The sequence below is a fragment of the Ictidomys tridecemlineatus genome, chromosome 9 (assembly GCF_052094955.1).
Source record: "Ictidomys tridecemlineatus isolate mIctTri1 chromosome 9, mIctTri1.hap1, whole genome shotgun sequence".
NCBI lineage: Eukaryota > Metazoa > Chordata > Mammalia > Rodentia > Sciuridae > Ictidomys > Ictidomys tridecemlineatus.
In genome coordinates this window covers 132,591,261-132,607,246 of record NC_135485.1, presented here as the reverse complement: position 1 = coordinate 132,607,246, position 15,986 = coordinate 132,591,261, and the positions used below count along the sequence as shown (strand labels likewise).

The following is a 15,986-nucleotide window of genomic DNA, read 5'->3' as shown; positions in this document are numbered from 1 at the left end:
CTCACCCAACTAATATGAAGTTTGCTAGATATTTAGTAGTCAAGTAGTTTTCCGTCTCACATGTAAATCACCTTCTAATGGGTCCACACCTGTTACTTAAACATAAAAAGTTGTTTAATGTGATATTTTAAATGAAACAACACAGTTCCACTATAAGGTCCTTCTGGGACATTTGGTAACTATTATAAGAGGAAAGGCACCACAAGGGCAGCTCTGCTGCTAGAGGAGAGGCCTAAAATAGATTTGAATCTGTCAGGGAGAAGCAGGATAAAAAGGTAAAGCATGATAAATTTATGTTAGCTATCAGGATCTCATTAAGAATAATTCAAGGCCTCCCCAATAATTATATGTGAAAGAGTATGTATAATTTAAAGAAGAAAAATATTTAGATTTTATTTTCAAGAGCAATATAGACACAAGCAATTTTGTGAATGGGTTAAGACACTCTGACATATAATTACTATAAGAGCTTGAAAAAATCTGTACACCATTTTGTTTTGATAAACCTATTATCTTTGTATTTAAATGTAAAATATGCTGCAGTATTATCCAGTGATTCTCTAAGTGACACACAGACATTTGTTTTGTTGACAAGTTTGTCAACAAAGCACCTCTTTAAAGGAATCTAATTTAAGTGAACAACTGACCAGAAAGCTTAAACTAGGTAAATGTGGGCCACACACAACACTTTCAATTGCTGATGGAATCAAACAACCATACAGAAACTTTATTGCCTTTAGCTCTGTACAACAGAACACACTCTTATTTGTGATATAAAACTACCAGTTCTCTTCTTGTATAGCCATTTGAGTGGAAATTCCAATAACTGATTTTTCCCATAGCAGTGAAGTTGCTACATATAATTTTGCTCTGTATGAACCAAAACTATCTTCAAACTATTAAAACTGTAACATCTAATGTTATTAATAATCTCTTAAATCTGATATGTAATGTGCCACGTTTATGTTAAATTCAAAGACCAGGTAACTTCAAAGATGCCTTTTCCCCCCTGAAAAGACTAAAATAAATACCTGAAAGAATAACTTTGCTAGATTTTTAGAAACAGGACATGCAGATTGATTCAAGGTCAGTCCTGGCACACTAATTTTAGCATGCCAACTCTCTCTCAGGCATTAAGAATACTTGAATGTATTTCAGTCCTTCCGCACTCTTCTTTTGCGTATTGACTTTGTGGGCCCATCTCCAGATCCTGTGCCCTCATCTGCTTCTTTCATCTAGAAAAGAGAATTATAGAAATATTTTATTTATGTAACTTGTACATAACAATAAATGACATACTTTATATTCTCCAAAATACATGTTCTAACTGTCAAAAGCCATCTTATACATGTTTCTTGACTTTGTGCAAAATGTGCACAGGAATTGATGTATTTTCATTTGTTCATCTTTTGGCATAGTTACATTTTTAGAATAACACTGCTCATCAAAGAAACATGTGACAACTACTAACACTGTTTTCAACATTTTATTTATGACTCAGAACTTGGTCTCAATGTTGTAGTTAATAGTTATATGATATTTTTGTGGGACAACAGCACTAACTATTCATCACAATATTTTTGTAAGTAATGAATTGCTAAGCTGGTTTTCAGAACTTCTGGCACATAGTACACCTCCAGAAAAAATTAGAAAAGAGAAAAAGAAATCATTGAATAAAATGGTTCAAGGTTTTTCATTCCTTTCTTATCCTTCCAGAATGTGTGTTTGTACATAAATCAAATTTTTGGAACAAAATATTATGGTATTACATAAAGTCATAATTATTTATTAAGGTCATATCACACAAAATTGACTTATTTTAGCTTACTGATAAATATGTGTATGAAGACTAAAAGACTGGAAGACAGATTAAGATATTCTTAAAGACATAAAAATGTTTTGTGACAAATATAACTAGAAAACATCTGAGTAAACGGCTACAAGTGTCATGATTAAGAACATCACAGCTGAATCAGCGACTGTTCAGAACTCTGCTCTGGAAGAAATTATTTTTACCCAGTTCCCCTAAAATGACTATTCCCCCACCTTAGGGAAGACAAAGTTTAACAACAAACAAACACTAGTAAATCTGGGAGTTTCTTCCAATAGACCCAATAGAGAGTGTCTTCCAGGGCCTGCAGCAGGCCAGGCAGAGCTGCTCCCTACCAGCCCTCCGCCAGCGTGGAAGGTGGTCGGCTGGAGACCGAGGCTCAGAGCAGCTCTGAATAGCTTTTGATTTATGCTGGGTAAAAAAAGAAAGCTGTGGTCCTCAGTCATACCCTGGATGACTTCTGATTCTATAAAAAATGACTAAAGAAGAAGCATTGTGGAAAGTTCCATTTTATATCAGAAACATATAAAACAAAAGAAAAAGCTACTTCACTGAAAATTTGAGAAAAACATGGAATCAGACAGATAGTACTCAACTACCCAATGAATGAAATATCTCAAAATGTGACAGTACTGGGACAATAAGAATGTTTTTGCAGCAGCTATGAAGAAAAGTGTCTTGCAATAATCAGGATTATGATTCAAATATTCAAATCATAGGTTTACTGTAACTTTAATTCTACATACCTTGTTTAATTGTCAAAATATGTTATAGTATTTTCTCGCCTTCTTTATCAATATGTTTTAAAAGCAATATGAGACTCTTACAAAAGCTCAGGGAAATATGGCAAAAATTCCTTCACAAACTAGATGGCTGCTTTTATTGAAACATTTTTTAGTGGATCACAATCACACTTGAAAACGAGCTCACTTTCTGTTAAAGAGATGCTTACCTCATCCTCTGATCCAGACTTATTTGATTTATTACCCTCTTCTTGCCCTTCTACAATTTCAATTTCTTCTTCACTCTTTTCCTCAGGTTCACCTTCATCTTCTAGAATAAAGATTTTATTAAAAGCAAAGACTTGATAAATTAGAATTGTATTGCTGAAAAGTATTAAATATAATAAGAGGGGCTTATTTAAATTCCAAAATAAAAAAGCAATTTCTTTCTTTCAAAAATTAAAAAAATAATGCAAGTATTCATCGTTTTATCACAATATAAATAAATCAGACTCGTTGAGGCAAGGGACACATTAATAGAATTCTGTACATAACATGAAACTCTGTATGAAACATGCTCTGAGAACTTAAGGAGTGGACATGGCATGTCCACTCCTTATTAATACTTCCCGTGGTGTGTGGTGACCTCTTTTTACCCTTCAGCATGCTGCTTACTCACACTTGTGCTTAGTGCACATGGTCCTGTGTTTGTTCTGTGACTGACTCTCCTATGTATTACATTTAGCCAAACCTCCATCCATCATTACAAATATATATATATATATATATATATATATATATATATATATATATATAATATGAAGTATACACTAGGAGCTATATAAAGTGAAAACTCCTACCCCACCAAAAGTGAGGGGCTTGGGGAAGAGAAGTTGACAGGTCAACCCCTGTGTCTCCCCTATGTACCTCTTGCTGTCAGTCTACATCCCGGGGGTCAGGTGTGCAAGTAATAATAGGCAGCGCATCACCTTGCGCCTTCCAGGGAGTAAGCTCTTTTCTTGAGCCTGGTCCAGGGTCCCTCTCCCAAGCCACGATGCCATCCTACCCTTTTCAAGAACTTCACTGTCGCTTTGCTTTTTTTCCTCTTCCACATCTGCTGGTTTCTCCAGAGCTACTTTTTCCTTTTCTTCCTTCACTTCTTGCTCCAGCGCCCCCTTTGTTTGTGGTTTGCATATGTCGGTTTTTTTATACTCTGCATCTACATATTTTTTCTGCAATAGTTTAACACAAGCTATTTTTACGAAAAGCAAAGCGCTATTTACATAACGCAGTAAGCAGTCAGTAAACATAGGATATTTAGTTTATTACTTTTAAGAATCACAAAGGAAATTCTTTAGCTTTACCTTTACTTTTCTTGGCCAACAAAATGAAGCAATTAATGCTGCTGGCAGCCCCACTGTTGCCAGATAAATGATCCAAAGCCAGGGACGCTCTTCGGCAGCTGTTATTAGCTGTTTAAATACGGTAGGCTACACGAGAGATAAGCATAAAAATGTGACTCAGATTTTACAAACCTCCATTGAGAAACAGTCTATAAAAGATATTTACCTAGGTATTTTGTATTAGGGAGTTATGAACTTGTAAGAAAAAAAAGTTTTATTTTTCCATCTTTAGAATGTTCTCTATGTAAAGATGAATTTAATCATTAGCATGAGTGAGACTTTGAGGTATGTTACTACGTAGATGAAAACTTCTAACCTGCCAGCAAGAATAATGACAATTTTCTTTCTTTTAGTAGAACTACTCAGGAGAGAATTACTTTTTATGACCGTGTTATCTGGTTCATTCAGAAGTGTACAACTCCTTGATAATTCATTCTACACTTTTAAAGAACCTATCAATTAAATTATATCTTAGAATTTTTGTTTTCTTTTTCATATAAACAAATTTCACAATGACCTCAATAAGGAAATTGTTTCTCTTATTAAAACTGAATCTGAAATCACCAAATGTTTTTGTTAAAAGTTTCAAAACGAGAGTCAAGGTTTACCTACTCTTTAGAGGGTTGTTGAAAGTGTCCAAAGAAACAAAATGAAAGGAATGAATTTTTATTTACAGTTAACTGATTTTAAAATTCTCCAAAATGTGTTGAGACAAATAGCTTAACCTTTTCTAAACAGTTGTAAGATTTGCAGGAAAAAAAAAAAAAGCCCGAAACACAACTTCATAATGTTAAATTTAAAACTCTTTTGTTTTTCTCTAAGTGAAAAATAGTTAAAATGAATATATATTAGTTGAATTAGCAAGGTAATAAAGACAGTAAGAAATCTTATTTCTATAAATAATAAATAGGGATTAAATCCCATTAAAACTATCAACTTAACAAATAAAATGAGAACATGTGCATACACGGTAGTTTATATAGTTTATAATGAAGTTATATATGGCGATAAATATTTTGTCCACATAAACTTAAATTTAGGTATATTTCATTGGCATATAGTGATTACTGAAAATTTATGTACCACTAAAAGGACCATGTGTACAACTTAAAATCAGGACTGAGTTCTAGTTGTGTCATTACCACTATGGTCATTACCATACCTCATTTGCATTCTCTACCATTATTTTCAATCCCCAGCCATCTGCAGCCCAACGATCTGCTATTTCCTTTTCCGAACAGATAATAAAATTATCAAAGTAGATATCAGAAGTCATAGACCAAAGCTCTAAACCAATAGCACGGAAAGAAGTAAGAAGAAATGGATGTACATCTTCAAAATAATCTGGATTGGGAATTTTTCGAGGACTCCAGATGCCCTGAAAAAAAAAAATTGGAGACATTTTCAAATAAGATAAATTTCATTACAAATGCTGCTCAAGAAGCAGCTGCTGTTGAATGAAATTATCAGCAAGTGGAGAAAAGAACTGAAAAAGACAAACTCATTAGTAATTTATTTTGGAATTAAAGTAATTTTATTGGAAATAAAATCTAATTTCTTATTCTATTCATGATGTTTCTTATGAGAAATACTGACTTTTAACTCTGAAAAAAAGCAAAAATCCAACAAGCACAAAAACTTAATTAAATTTCACAAGTGATGTTATTCTATACAAATTTTCTGTATTTAATCAAGGTACTGGAGGCAAGATGTCATTAAATTTGTTCAAATTTGGAAGATCATTATATAGCAAAAATAGAGCCACTTCTCTTGATGTATACCCAAGATAGGCACCAATAACTGATCACTGCTGAACCTCAAATGATTATTCAATATAAAAGCCTCATCTCAAATGGTCTTGAAGGACTGAACTGTCAATGAAGTCAAATAAACTCAACAATGTGATAACTCACTGACTCATTCCACCATCATACATATCTACTCTGTGCCAGGTACTGTCACTGTGCCAAATGCTAGCTATACAGTGGTGATCAAGAGAGATACATGGTTCCTGTCTCACAGCATCTGAAGTCTAATGAGGATACAGACATTAAACAAAAAATTATCCAAGGAAATGCTATGAAGAAAAACTATAGTGAATAATTAGAGTGTGCAACTGCATATATATATATATATATATATATATATATATATATATATATATATATAAAATGTTAGAAAATGTCAGTTTATAATTACAAAGATAAAATTGGAAGGTTAAATGAATAACAGGGACTTTCAATATAAAAAGTTAGGAACACTCAAAAGATCATTAAAAATTCTGAATTTTAATAATATAAAAAATTAAGGAGCACATTAATTAAGCACAGGCACTATTTATTAAAATATATGTGAGTCCTCTTGATCAGAATTTATTTTTCATATTTATTTCTAAAACAGAACTTTATAAGGGAGCATCAATTGATTACTAGGGAAGTATGAAGTGATTTATCTTAAGTTCTTAATTTTATTACCTTAGAAAATTATTTAAAGAATGCTTTCCTTTTGAACTATAAATTAGTTGAGGTCTTTTTTCTTCATAAATTGTAAATCAAGCTTCTAAAAATTAACATGATATTACTGATAAGAAGATATAAAAAGCAACAAAACATTTTAAACTTTACCCAAGAAATGGAAAAACAAGTCCTTACCTGGTAGTCAGGGTTATCAATCATGGGTGGTCTCCAAATCCCTTTGTATTTTGGGTTGTCTATCATGGGAGGTTTCCACTCACCACACCCAATCCGGCATGCGGGGTTAGCTATATGAGGTGCCTCCCATTCTCCATCCATGTCTTCATTCCTTAAGACATCAGAACAGAACAGTGACCTCAATTCTCTCCCACCATCCACGAAAGCCATGGCAGAACAGACATTGGTGTTTGAAGGGGAAGAGCGCTCACCAGTCTTCAGGTTTCACGGCTTGAGGGTCAGGGATGAATTTTGGCTCATTATCCAGCCAGCCGTCAGGCTTAACGACATTTACATCTTCTATTTGAGCAGGTTCATTTTCATCCCTATAAATACACTATTTTATGTTAATTAATAATTATTCAAAGAGTTCTAAATTGCATGTTGCCAACTTCAGAAGACACCATCACAGGGTTTCCCACCCTTCTGTCTTGATGTTCTTACCACCCCATCACATGGCTCTCACCAAAGTCTTCTGCTAACTTGCTAATTCTTTATAATATACTCCCAACATTCACACATGCACCTGTGTGTATTTACACAAATGATAGCATGCTATATACAATATGTCAGACCTTGGTTTTGTCCCTTAGAAACTCACTCACTCAACAATAAGTATATATTGTAAGCCTACTCTGTGTCAAGATTATTCTGTTATTTTTACACATATATCTGTTTTATTCTTAGCAGTTACATAATTTTCTACTTTATTTCATAATTTATTTAGGTATTTCCTTCTTAGAGAAGGAAAATGCCTAAATAACTATTAATATTACAAACAATGCTATAATAGATTGTAAGTCATTTCTCACCTGCAAAAGTATGAGCATACTAAATTTTGATCACTTCCAAATTACTTTCTTATGCTTCATTTTCAGTCCTATCAGTAGTGTACAAGAGTACCAATTTTCTTGTCACCTTGCCAATAATACTACCAAACTTTGATTTTTTTGCCTGCTTGATAGTTGAAAATGGCAATGCACTTGATAGTTGAAAATGGCATTGTATTTTAGTGTACAGTTAACAGCATAAAATGATATATAAAAACCATTTCTGTTTGCATTAAATAGCTCATTACCTTTGTATGAAGAAATTAGCCACTTGTCAGCTGTGTGAATTCAAGACATTTTCCAGTTTCTTATGTGTTTTTTATAAAGTTTGTTCTTTTTTCTTTATCACACACAAATCATCTGCTTTCAAATAGTTGAATTTATTAATAATTCCCTTTATGGTTCTTGGATTTTATGTCATATTTGAAAAGGTCTTACCTACTCCACTGTTATTTTTCTTTAAAAACTCTCCACATTTAACTTAATTCTAATATTTCTATTTTTAAAACTAACACTAACTTAGGGAGTGAATTCTAAAATAAACATAATCACATCAAGTATTGACTAGAACTACCAATATGATTTCATCTTTACAGAAATTTTAAAATAAGATGTTCCTTCATGACTTTCCAAATAAAACTTGAATAAAAAATTAGCTAAAATAAGTGACTATAAATGTACAGACTTGAACTTGCCTGACATCAGTGTTACCTTGAGTCTCTCTCTGAGTGCTCAGGATAAGCAGAATTTAAAATTTGAGGAAGATTTTTTTCTAATTCTTTAAAGCAAATCCAGTACATTTTGCTAGTCAGAATATGACCGTTATCTGCGATTTCTCACATTTAATGACAAATTCATCCTTTCTGGGTAAAAACTCAAGAAGCCCCGTGAGTCCATGGGGAAGGAGGAGCTTCTCTCCTGACACGGGAGGCAGGGACAGTCACTGGCAGGGCTTCCCACTGATCTCTTTCAGACCAGGATGCTCTGCCTATGTGTATGAGATACTTCCTGTAACAATCTCTGCCTTAGAGCAACAGCATTTTCACTAGCTATCAGCGGCTCTGTCAACCAAAAAAGAGTTATAAAGTTTAGCACTTTTGATTTTCCAGAAGCTGTCTACAAAAAGCAAGAATGTAAGGAAATAGGGACATTTTCTAGTATGAAGCAAAAGAGAAAAACTGTTTTAAAAACAATGGACACCTCCCTCCTCAGCGATCCTCAGTGAGACAGTCTAAAGTCGCGTGACATACATCTAACACGGAGAGGACACAGGAATGGAGAAAGAGAGGAACATGGGAATGTTGAGATAAATAATGGCTGAAAACATTATCCGAATTTGGTACAAACTATGAGCCCACATTCCAGAAAGGTTAAAGAATCCAAAGCAGAGAAGCATACAGAGAGCCACACTGGGTGACACAAAGTCAACTGCTGTAAATTGGTAATAATGAAACATTTTAAAACCAAACTGAGAACAAAGGACATATCAGGTAAAGGAGAGCAAAGATGAGCACAATGGCCGACTTCTCTGCAGAAACAGCAGGAGACCCAGGATCAGAGATGCCTGCTGGGAAACAGCAGCCAACCTGGAGTGGGCAGGTAGAGCACTTGCCTTGCATGCGTGAGGCCCTGGGTTCGAAACTCAGCACCATATAAAAATAAATAAATAAAGATATCGTGTCCATCTACAACTAAAAAAATATTCAAAAAAAACAAAAACAAAAAAAGAAGGCAAAGAAACCATCCCCAGGAAGGTCAGGAGAATCCAATGAGGATGACGGGCTGGGCCACACCTCAGGGAAGCTTCTCAGGCAGCGGGGAGATGATCACAGATGGAAAGCTGCACTGCACAGAAGGAACAAGAGGTCTCAGAGAAGGTGACGTGGGGGTAACCAAAAGGCTTTCCCCTCCTGTGATCCAAAGACGCTGAGGGGAGGGCAGGCACATGGCCTTCCCAGTGCGCACAGAAGGAAGTGCGTGGACACAACACACTGGGCGCGGGATGACAGGAGACTCAAATGGGACTCAATTCCACATGAAGGCTGAGTTTTTGTTTGAAGTACACTGAGATCTGTTAAAGATGCATATTGTGAAGCCTTGAGCAACCACTAAACCATAAACCACAGAGGAAAGGCTAAGAAATCAACAGGAAAGAAAGAGTGGGAAACTGCAATAAAGGAAAACAACTATCAAGTCAAGAAAAAGTTCTTATAAAGTGCCACAGAATATATGGGACAGTAGAAAACACGTAATGAGATTAGAGGTAGGTTACATTAGATAAGCCTAGAATTAAACACCCTTTTAAAGGAAAGACCCAGACACAGAATGCCTGAAAGAAATCCACCTTAAAAATAAAGGCACACCACGGGACTTAAAATCAGCATACCATAGTAACGCAGCCACATCAATGTTTATAGCAACTCAATTCACAATAACTAAGCTGTGGAACCAACCTAGATACCCTTCAATAATGAATGGATAAAGAAAATGTGGTATATATACACAATGAAATATTACTCAGCATTAAAAGAGAATAAAATTATGGCATTTGCAGGCAAATGGAGTTGGAGAATATCAAGCTAAGTGCAGCAAGCCAATCCCCCAAATCCAAAGGCTAAATGTTCTCTCTGATAAGTGGATGCTTATCCATAATGGGGGAGGGGGCATGGGAAAAATGGAGGAACTGTGATTGGGTAAAGGGGAGGGTGGGAGATGGGAGGAGAGGGGGTATGGAGGCAGGAAAGATGGTAGAATGAGATGGACATCATTACCATAGGAACATGTTATTACTGCACATATGGTGTGCAACCAGAGAAATGAAAAGTTGTGCTACAATTGTGTCCAATGAATTAAAATGCACTATGCTATAATATAGACCTAATTAGAATAAATAAATAAAATTAAAAAAATAAGGCTCGTAGAGGTTGTAGTAAAGAGTGGAAAACAACATTTATTATATCATTATATCATGATTAAAACTAAGCAAGAACACTGATTTAATGTCAAGACAGGGAGACTTCAAGACAGCACTATAAGAGTTCATTAAGTAACATTTTTTAACAAAAAGAGAGTCGGCTTCTCGAGAGGTCATGAAATACTGTGATTAGATGTAGGAAGAGATTCTTCAATGTACGGGAAGCAAAAACTGACAGAAAGAGGAAAATCACAGTGGTCCATTTTCAGAATGCAGTATTTGGCTTTAAATGTAAAATGACTTGGGATGTCAGAAAGGCAGCAGAGGGGAGAGCAGGATGGAAAGTTACAAGCAGGTAACACTGGAGTGTGGAAATTCACAGCCCCCCATGGGCAGAAGGTAAGAAGGAAGGGGCTGACCTGACCAACAGTATCTCACCACAAGAGAACCCAGGGAGTGGGGACAAGTAAAGGCATATATATTTCTTTGAATAACCCAATAGGACAGTACAACCTACATGAGGAGATGACATTAATTATTATCAATGTCATCTCCTCGTGTAGCAGAAAAAGAAATAAGCTTCTCAGGAATAAAATTAACATGACCTTTATGGAGAAATTATTAAAAAAAATTCTAGTAAATGAGGAGATATACAGGTATTTCTTGCCGTCTGAACTGAAGCTATGGGAACTAAGAAACTGAATATGTCTTTTAAGGAAAATTTCTGTAGAATGGAAACAACACACACAGGGCTATTGAAAAAATTATGGTTGAAAGCATACTGGTATGAGTGAGTCCTGCATAGTCTAATAGATATTGAAGACATGGCTATTTTAAGGGTAAATAATTATCAACTGAACAAACCAAACTAGATAAAACATTCACATGCATATGATAAAGAACAAATAAGGAATAAAATTAATAAGTTGGTGTTGGCTCATGAATTTCCTCCCACAACAATGAACACAAAAATAAACACATTGAAATTACAATAATATGCAAGTATTAATTTAAATGAAATTTTTAAAAATTAAAAGGCAGGAAAGTGCAAAAGTATTTGGAAAGCCAATTTTAAAATATTTCACACCAAATGGTCAAAATAAGTGGTTCTGATGGTAAAGACTCAGTTTTGTTGGTTGTAAGCGTCCATCTAGATTTCATGGCATGACTTCACTATGTGGAATGAGGCTCATGACTGAGCTCTGTGCTCACCAGTCTTCCGGCTTGACGGCAGAAGGGTCGGGGATTTTCACCCTCTCGTCCCATTCCTCGGGTTTCACGTCCATGGGGTCATCAATTTCTCTGGGAGGATTGATAGGAGGAGCCACATCCTCTAGGAGGCTTCCTTTGTTCACAACGATTTGGTCGACCAATACTTCAAATGTGTCGTCTGGATTCATTACTGAAGAACAATTCAAACATTTCATACTCATCATGAAATTTTAAAGACAACGTTTTAAATAATAAAACCATCTAAACTTCATGGATAAAATTTTCTCCCAACCAGAAACAGAGGGATAATCAATGTATTCAAAATATGCTGAAATCATTAGATTCATTCTTTCTAAAATAAAGATAAAATTTGTTTTAAACTGCGGTTTACAATTCTTCTCAAGTAAGAAATACACAGTAGCCAGCTGTCTGAGACTCATGCCACTCAGCTTCACCTTTTTTTTTTTTTGAGATGGATGTCATGCCTTTATTTTTTGTTTATTTATTTTTATGTGGTGCTAAGGATCAAACCCAGTGCCTCACATGTGCTAGGTAAGCACTCTGTCACTGAGCTCCAGCTCCAGCCCCCAGCTTCACCTTTTTAAGCTACAGATACAACCCGATTTTCCTCAGCATTTAAAACATTTTAAAACAATCTCAAAAAGTGACAAGTAAACTACAAATAACTTTTTTCCTGAACCACTTGAGAGTAAGTTACTGACAACTTACACATCACCCTTGAATGTTTGAAGGTGTATAGTCTCACAAACATTTCTCCTACAAAAGCCCAATGTGGCCACCAAAAGTAGGAAATAAACACTGCTGTATTAATATCATTTCAGAAAGATTTAAAGGTGAGGCTCACTAGCATTTCAAATTCAGTGGTTCACATGTTCTAGTGTAAAACATCTTCCGAGTGCTTTGAGTATCTAAGCTTACTCTTACCACTAGGTGTGCTCCAGGTAAACTCTAGATTCCCTTCTCATTTGTAATGACAAAATAAAAGATCTCTCTTCCCTCTGGGTAAAATTTAGATCTTTGGAGAGAGTGTCAATTAAAAGAGCTGCTTAACAGTAAATGAAAGAAGTAGGAGCTGTGGACAAGTGTCAGGATCATCCTGATCACTAGTGAAGTGGCCACTGGCTTCTTCTGAACAAACAGCTCTGCAGTCATAGCCATCTCTAGGGCTTTCAGTCATGACCATGACAGATCATTCATGTCAAATCCAAGTAATGCTACATGCAAATCCCAAATAACAGCACCCACATTCAGTATTTTCTCCCTGTTTTCCTCTGTTTCCTCTTCTATTAAAGCTGAGATTATGAAACTACATTACTAAAATAAAGGAAAATTTGAGACAGAAGCAGAGCTAAGAGCAAGATCTTCAATGCAAAAAAGTACAGGGTTCCTCCTACTTTAAAAAAAAGGCATTTAAAAAAATCTTAAAAATAACTTTCTTCATAAATTTTGTGACTGAAATGGATTTTTTAAAAAATTATAGAAGGGGCTGGGGTTATAACTGAGCACGTACCTCACACACATGAGGAACTGGGTTCAATCCTCAGCACCACATAAAAATAAAATAAAAATAAAGATATAAAAAATTATAGTTAAAAAAGAAAGCATATGGCAAATAGTTATGAGTGGAAAAAAAACTCTATTCAAAATTTTTGGCCCAAAATTTCTATTTAGAAAGAATGTTTTTAAATGACTTTATAATCAGAGCACTGCATTATAAAAAAGAGTAATGTTATAAAAATATAGTACTACCACAGTTTTTAAAAAAGAAAAAAGTTATTTAGTGATCCTAGCACAAGAATCAATGTTTTTATGCATATGCATGGACTTGAGTTTCAGTTACAGCCCTATTAGTCACTCTTACTCTCTAGGGCAGCAACTTAACTAAGTTAGGTGAATAGAGACCACTGTTCACCTCACATGTGGTTTCAGAGGAAGGGCTGAGAACAAGGCGAGGTACACATCACATCTTATCTGTTTACATCATCTGTCTGTTGGCCACCATTATATCCCTACAATATGGATCTCACTTTCCTTTTCCATTTTAATATTACAGGTTGAAAATCTCCTGTGCAAATTGCTTGAGACCACTGCTTTTTCAGGTTTTGGAGTATTTGCATACACTTCATTTGTTGAGAGCATCCTTTATCTGGAAATCTAAAATGCTCCAAATTCCAAACTGTCAGCCCTCAAAAATTTTCATATTTCAGAGCATTTGGATTTTGGATTGTTAGATAAGGGTTATTCAGTCTGTATAAGTAATATTCTTACTGTTAAACATGTTAGTAGTTACCACCTTTGTATTACATACAAAGTCCCCTAATGATAACACTTAGCTTGCTTCAAATTTGCAGTATATCTTCACACAGAAGTCACCTTTCTTCTAGATTACTCTCTTTGGATAAACTGCTGAATGTGAAATTTTGCTTTCAAAAAAACATGACTCTCCTACAGCCTCTGCTGTATTCTATTAATTTGCTCTTGGTCAGGTTTGCACAAAGTTAAAATGTCCTGTTCTAGTTAAAATTTTTCATTCATGCTCCCCCAAATGTCCACTATTTCTTTCCAATTATTTCAGAAAAAGATGTTTTATAACATAGCAAAAATTCTGAAGGAGAAAACTGGGCATTGTCTTTGCAGACAAAATGATTGTTTCTGTAACTACAGCCTTTGCAAAGAACACTGAAATACCTTAGTCTTGGATGGAGCTGACACTTGTGAGAAGAAGCTGATGGAGCCATTTCAAAATGTCCTGTTAATTCTGCAAAGTTAGGATTTTTAAGTAATCCTGGGCAGAACAAAGCTCTTTAGCATCCTTAGGAACTGGAGAAGCAACCCCTACTATTCAAACACATCTATTCAAACCCATTTACTTAAAGGAAGCTACCTATGTCAACATGCGGTTGCTAATGCTTTTCCTAGCAAAGTTGGGTATGTACCACACCTCAACCACAGCAGTGCCTAACAGCAACCACAGCTGCCTACAGAATGAAGCCTACACTCCTCCCCTGAGCACTGGGACCTCCCCTTCTGTCACTTTTCTTTCTAGCTTCCTGTTCTCTGTCACAGTGCCACAAATGTCTTTTCTCCTCCTGTCTTCTACATTCTACTTAAAGACAAGTTCAAATATAATAGTGAGTTTTCTCCAAGTCTCTGCCTTTGAACTCTTGACTGTACCTCATCTGCCTCTCTCATCGGGCACTTTATTTTCTGTCTGTACTATAATTACATATATATATATATATATATATATATATATATATATATATATATATATAAATATAAATATATCTTATTTTCCCCAAGAGATAAACTTCTAGAAGGTAGATGAGTGTTTATTTTCTCCTAAAGCACTTGTTATGAATATATTTGTAGTCAGCAAATATTTTTGAATTAATGAATGAATTAAAAGGATATACCCAGGGTATAAAGATGAGTCTTTCTGTCTGTAAAGAACTTTTTAAGGTCTACATCTGGAGGTTTAGCATGTTTTTCTTCAAGAACTCCAGTTTTAGGATGTTTATGTCTGAAGATAAAATGAAGTTTATAATCTTCTCCGCATTTATCTGGTCCAAACATAATGGTATAAGATGTTTTATCGTAAAAGTTTTCCTTCAAAGAGAGATGAGTGCTGGGATTAGTCCAGAATTATAAGAGTCATTTAATGAATTTCTCTATCCTATCCCATGAGTAGAGTTTATAGAATGTATTAAATGTTAATTTAACAAAGAACTATTTAACACAATAAAGGATACAGAAAAATGATAAATTTTACCTCAAAATATACATAATTTAAAAAAAGCACAGCTTGGCATTAGATGGTTTGCCAACTACCTTTGCTGGTCATCACCTTAGAACACCTACATCAAGAACTTCAACATACGCTACAGGTGTCCTTTTCTGCCTGATCCTAAAAGTAACCTTTAACCTACACATTGCATAGCCGATGCCGGCCATTAGTTCTGACCAAGAGCTCACAGTCTTTCTTGTCTTGTCATGTGACAAAACACTGACACAGCCTGCTGCCGAAGAAGGCGCTAAGCCATGTTCTTCAGTGGGTCACTTTCCGTGGCTGCCAACATCTGGACTCACGCCTTTCCATGTGGCTCTCCACCCACTCTGCTTCCCGGCTTTGGTGTGTCATTTCATTTCTCTGAACAAACTGAATGAGTCTTATTTTGTGAAGAACTCAAAGCAGATATTTCAATAGCATTGAAAAGCACCACGTCATCTGCTATTTACATACATGGTGAAATTTTTTATTGCTAAAGATTACAAAATGGATGCCTCCAGGTAACCCAGCTTTATGTGGAACTTGAAGGCAAACTGTAAAAGCTTCATCAACGTATGTTGGGAAAAGACATTC

General features: G+C 35.2%; 1 protein-coding gene across 4 annotated transcripts in view; it reads right to left on the bottom strand.

Annotated features, from left to right (window-relative positions):
* Positions 1-701: 701 nt before the first annotated feature.
* Clgn (calmegin) overlaps positions 702-15,986 on the bottom strand; it is a 40,668-nt gene continuing 25,383 nt past the window's right edge. For all 4 annotated transcript variants that reach the window (XM_013359675.4, XM_021727901.3, XM_021727902.3 and 1 more), the window contains 9 exons: positions 15,040-15,232; positions 11,603-11,792; positions 6,859-6,972; positions 6,608-6,758; positions 5,119-5,334; positions 3,918-4,043; positions 3,620-3,785; positions 2,784-2,884; positions 702-1,235 (listed from right to left, as the gene is read on the bottom strand). In XM_013359675.4, coding sequence (XP_013215129.2) covers positions 1,155-1,235; positions 2,784-2,884; positions 3,620-3,785; positions 3,918-4,043; positions 5,119-5,334; positions 6,608-6,758; positions 6,859-6,972; positions 11,603-11,792; positions 15,040-15,232 — 1,338 coding nt within the window. In that variant the 3' untranslated portion in view covers positions 702-1,154. The remainder of the gene's footprint in view (positions 1,236-2,783; positions 2,885-3,619; positions 3,786-3,917; positions 4,044-5,118; positions 5,335-6,607; positions 6,759-6,858; positions 6,973-11,602; positions 11,793-15,039; positions 15,233-15,986) is intronic.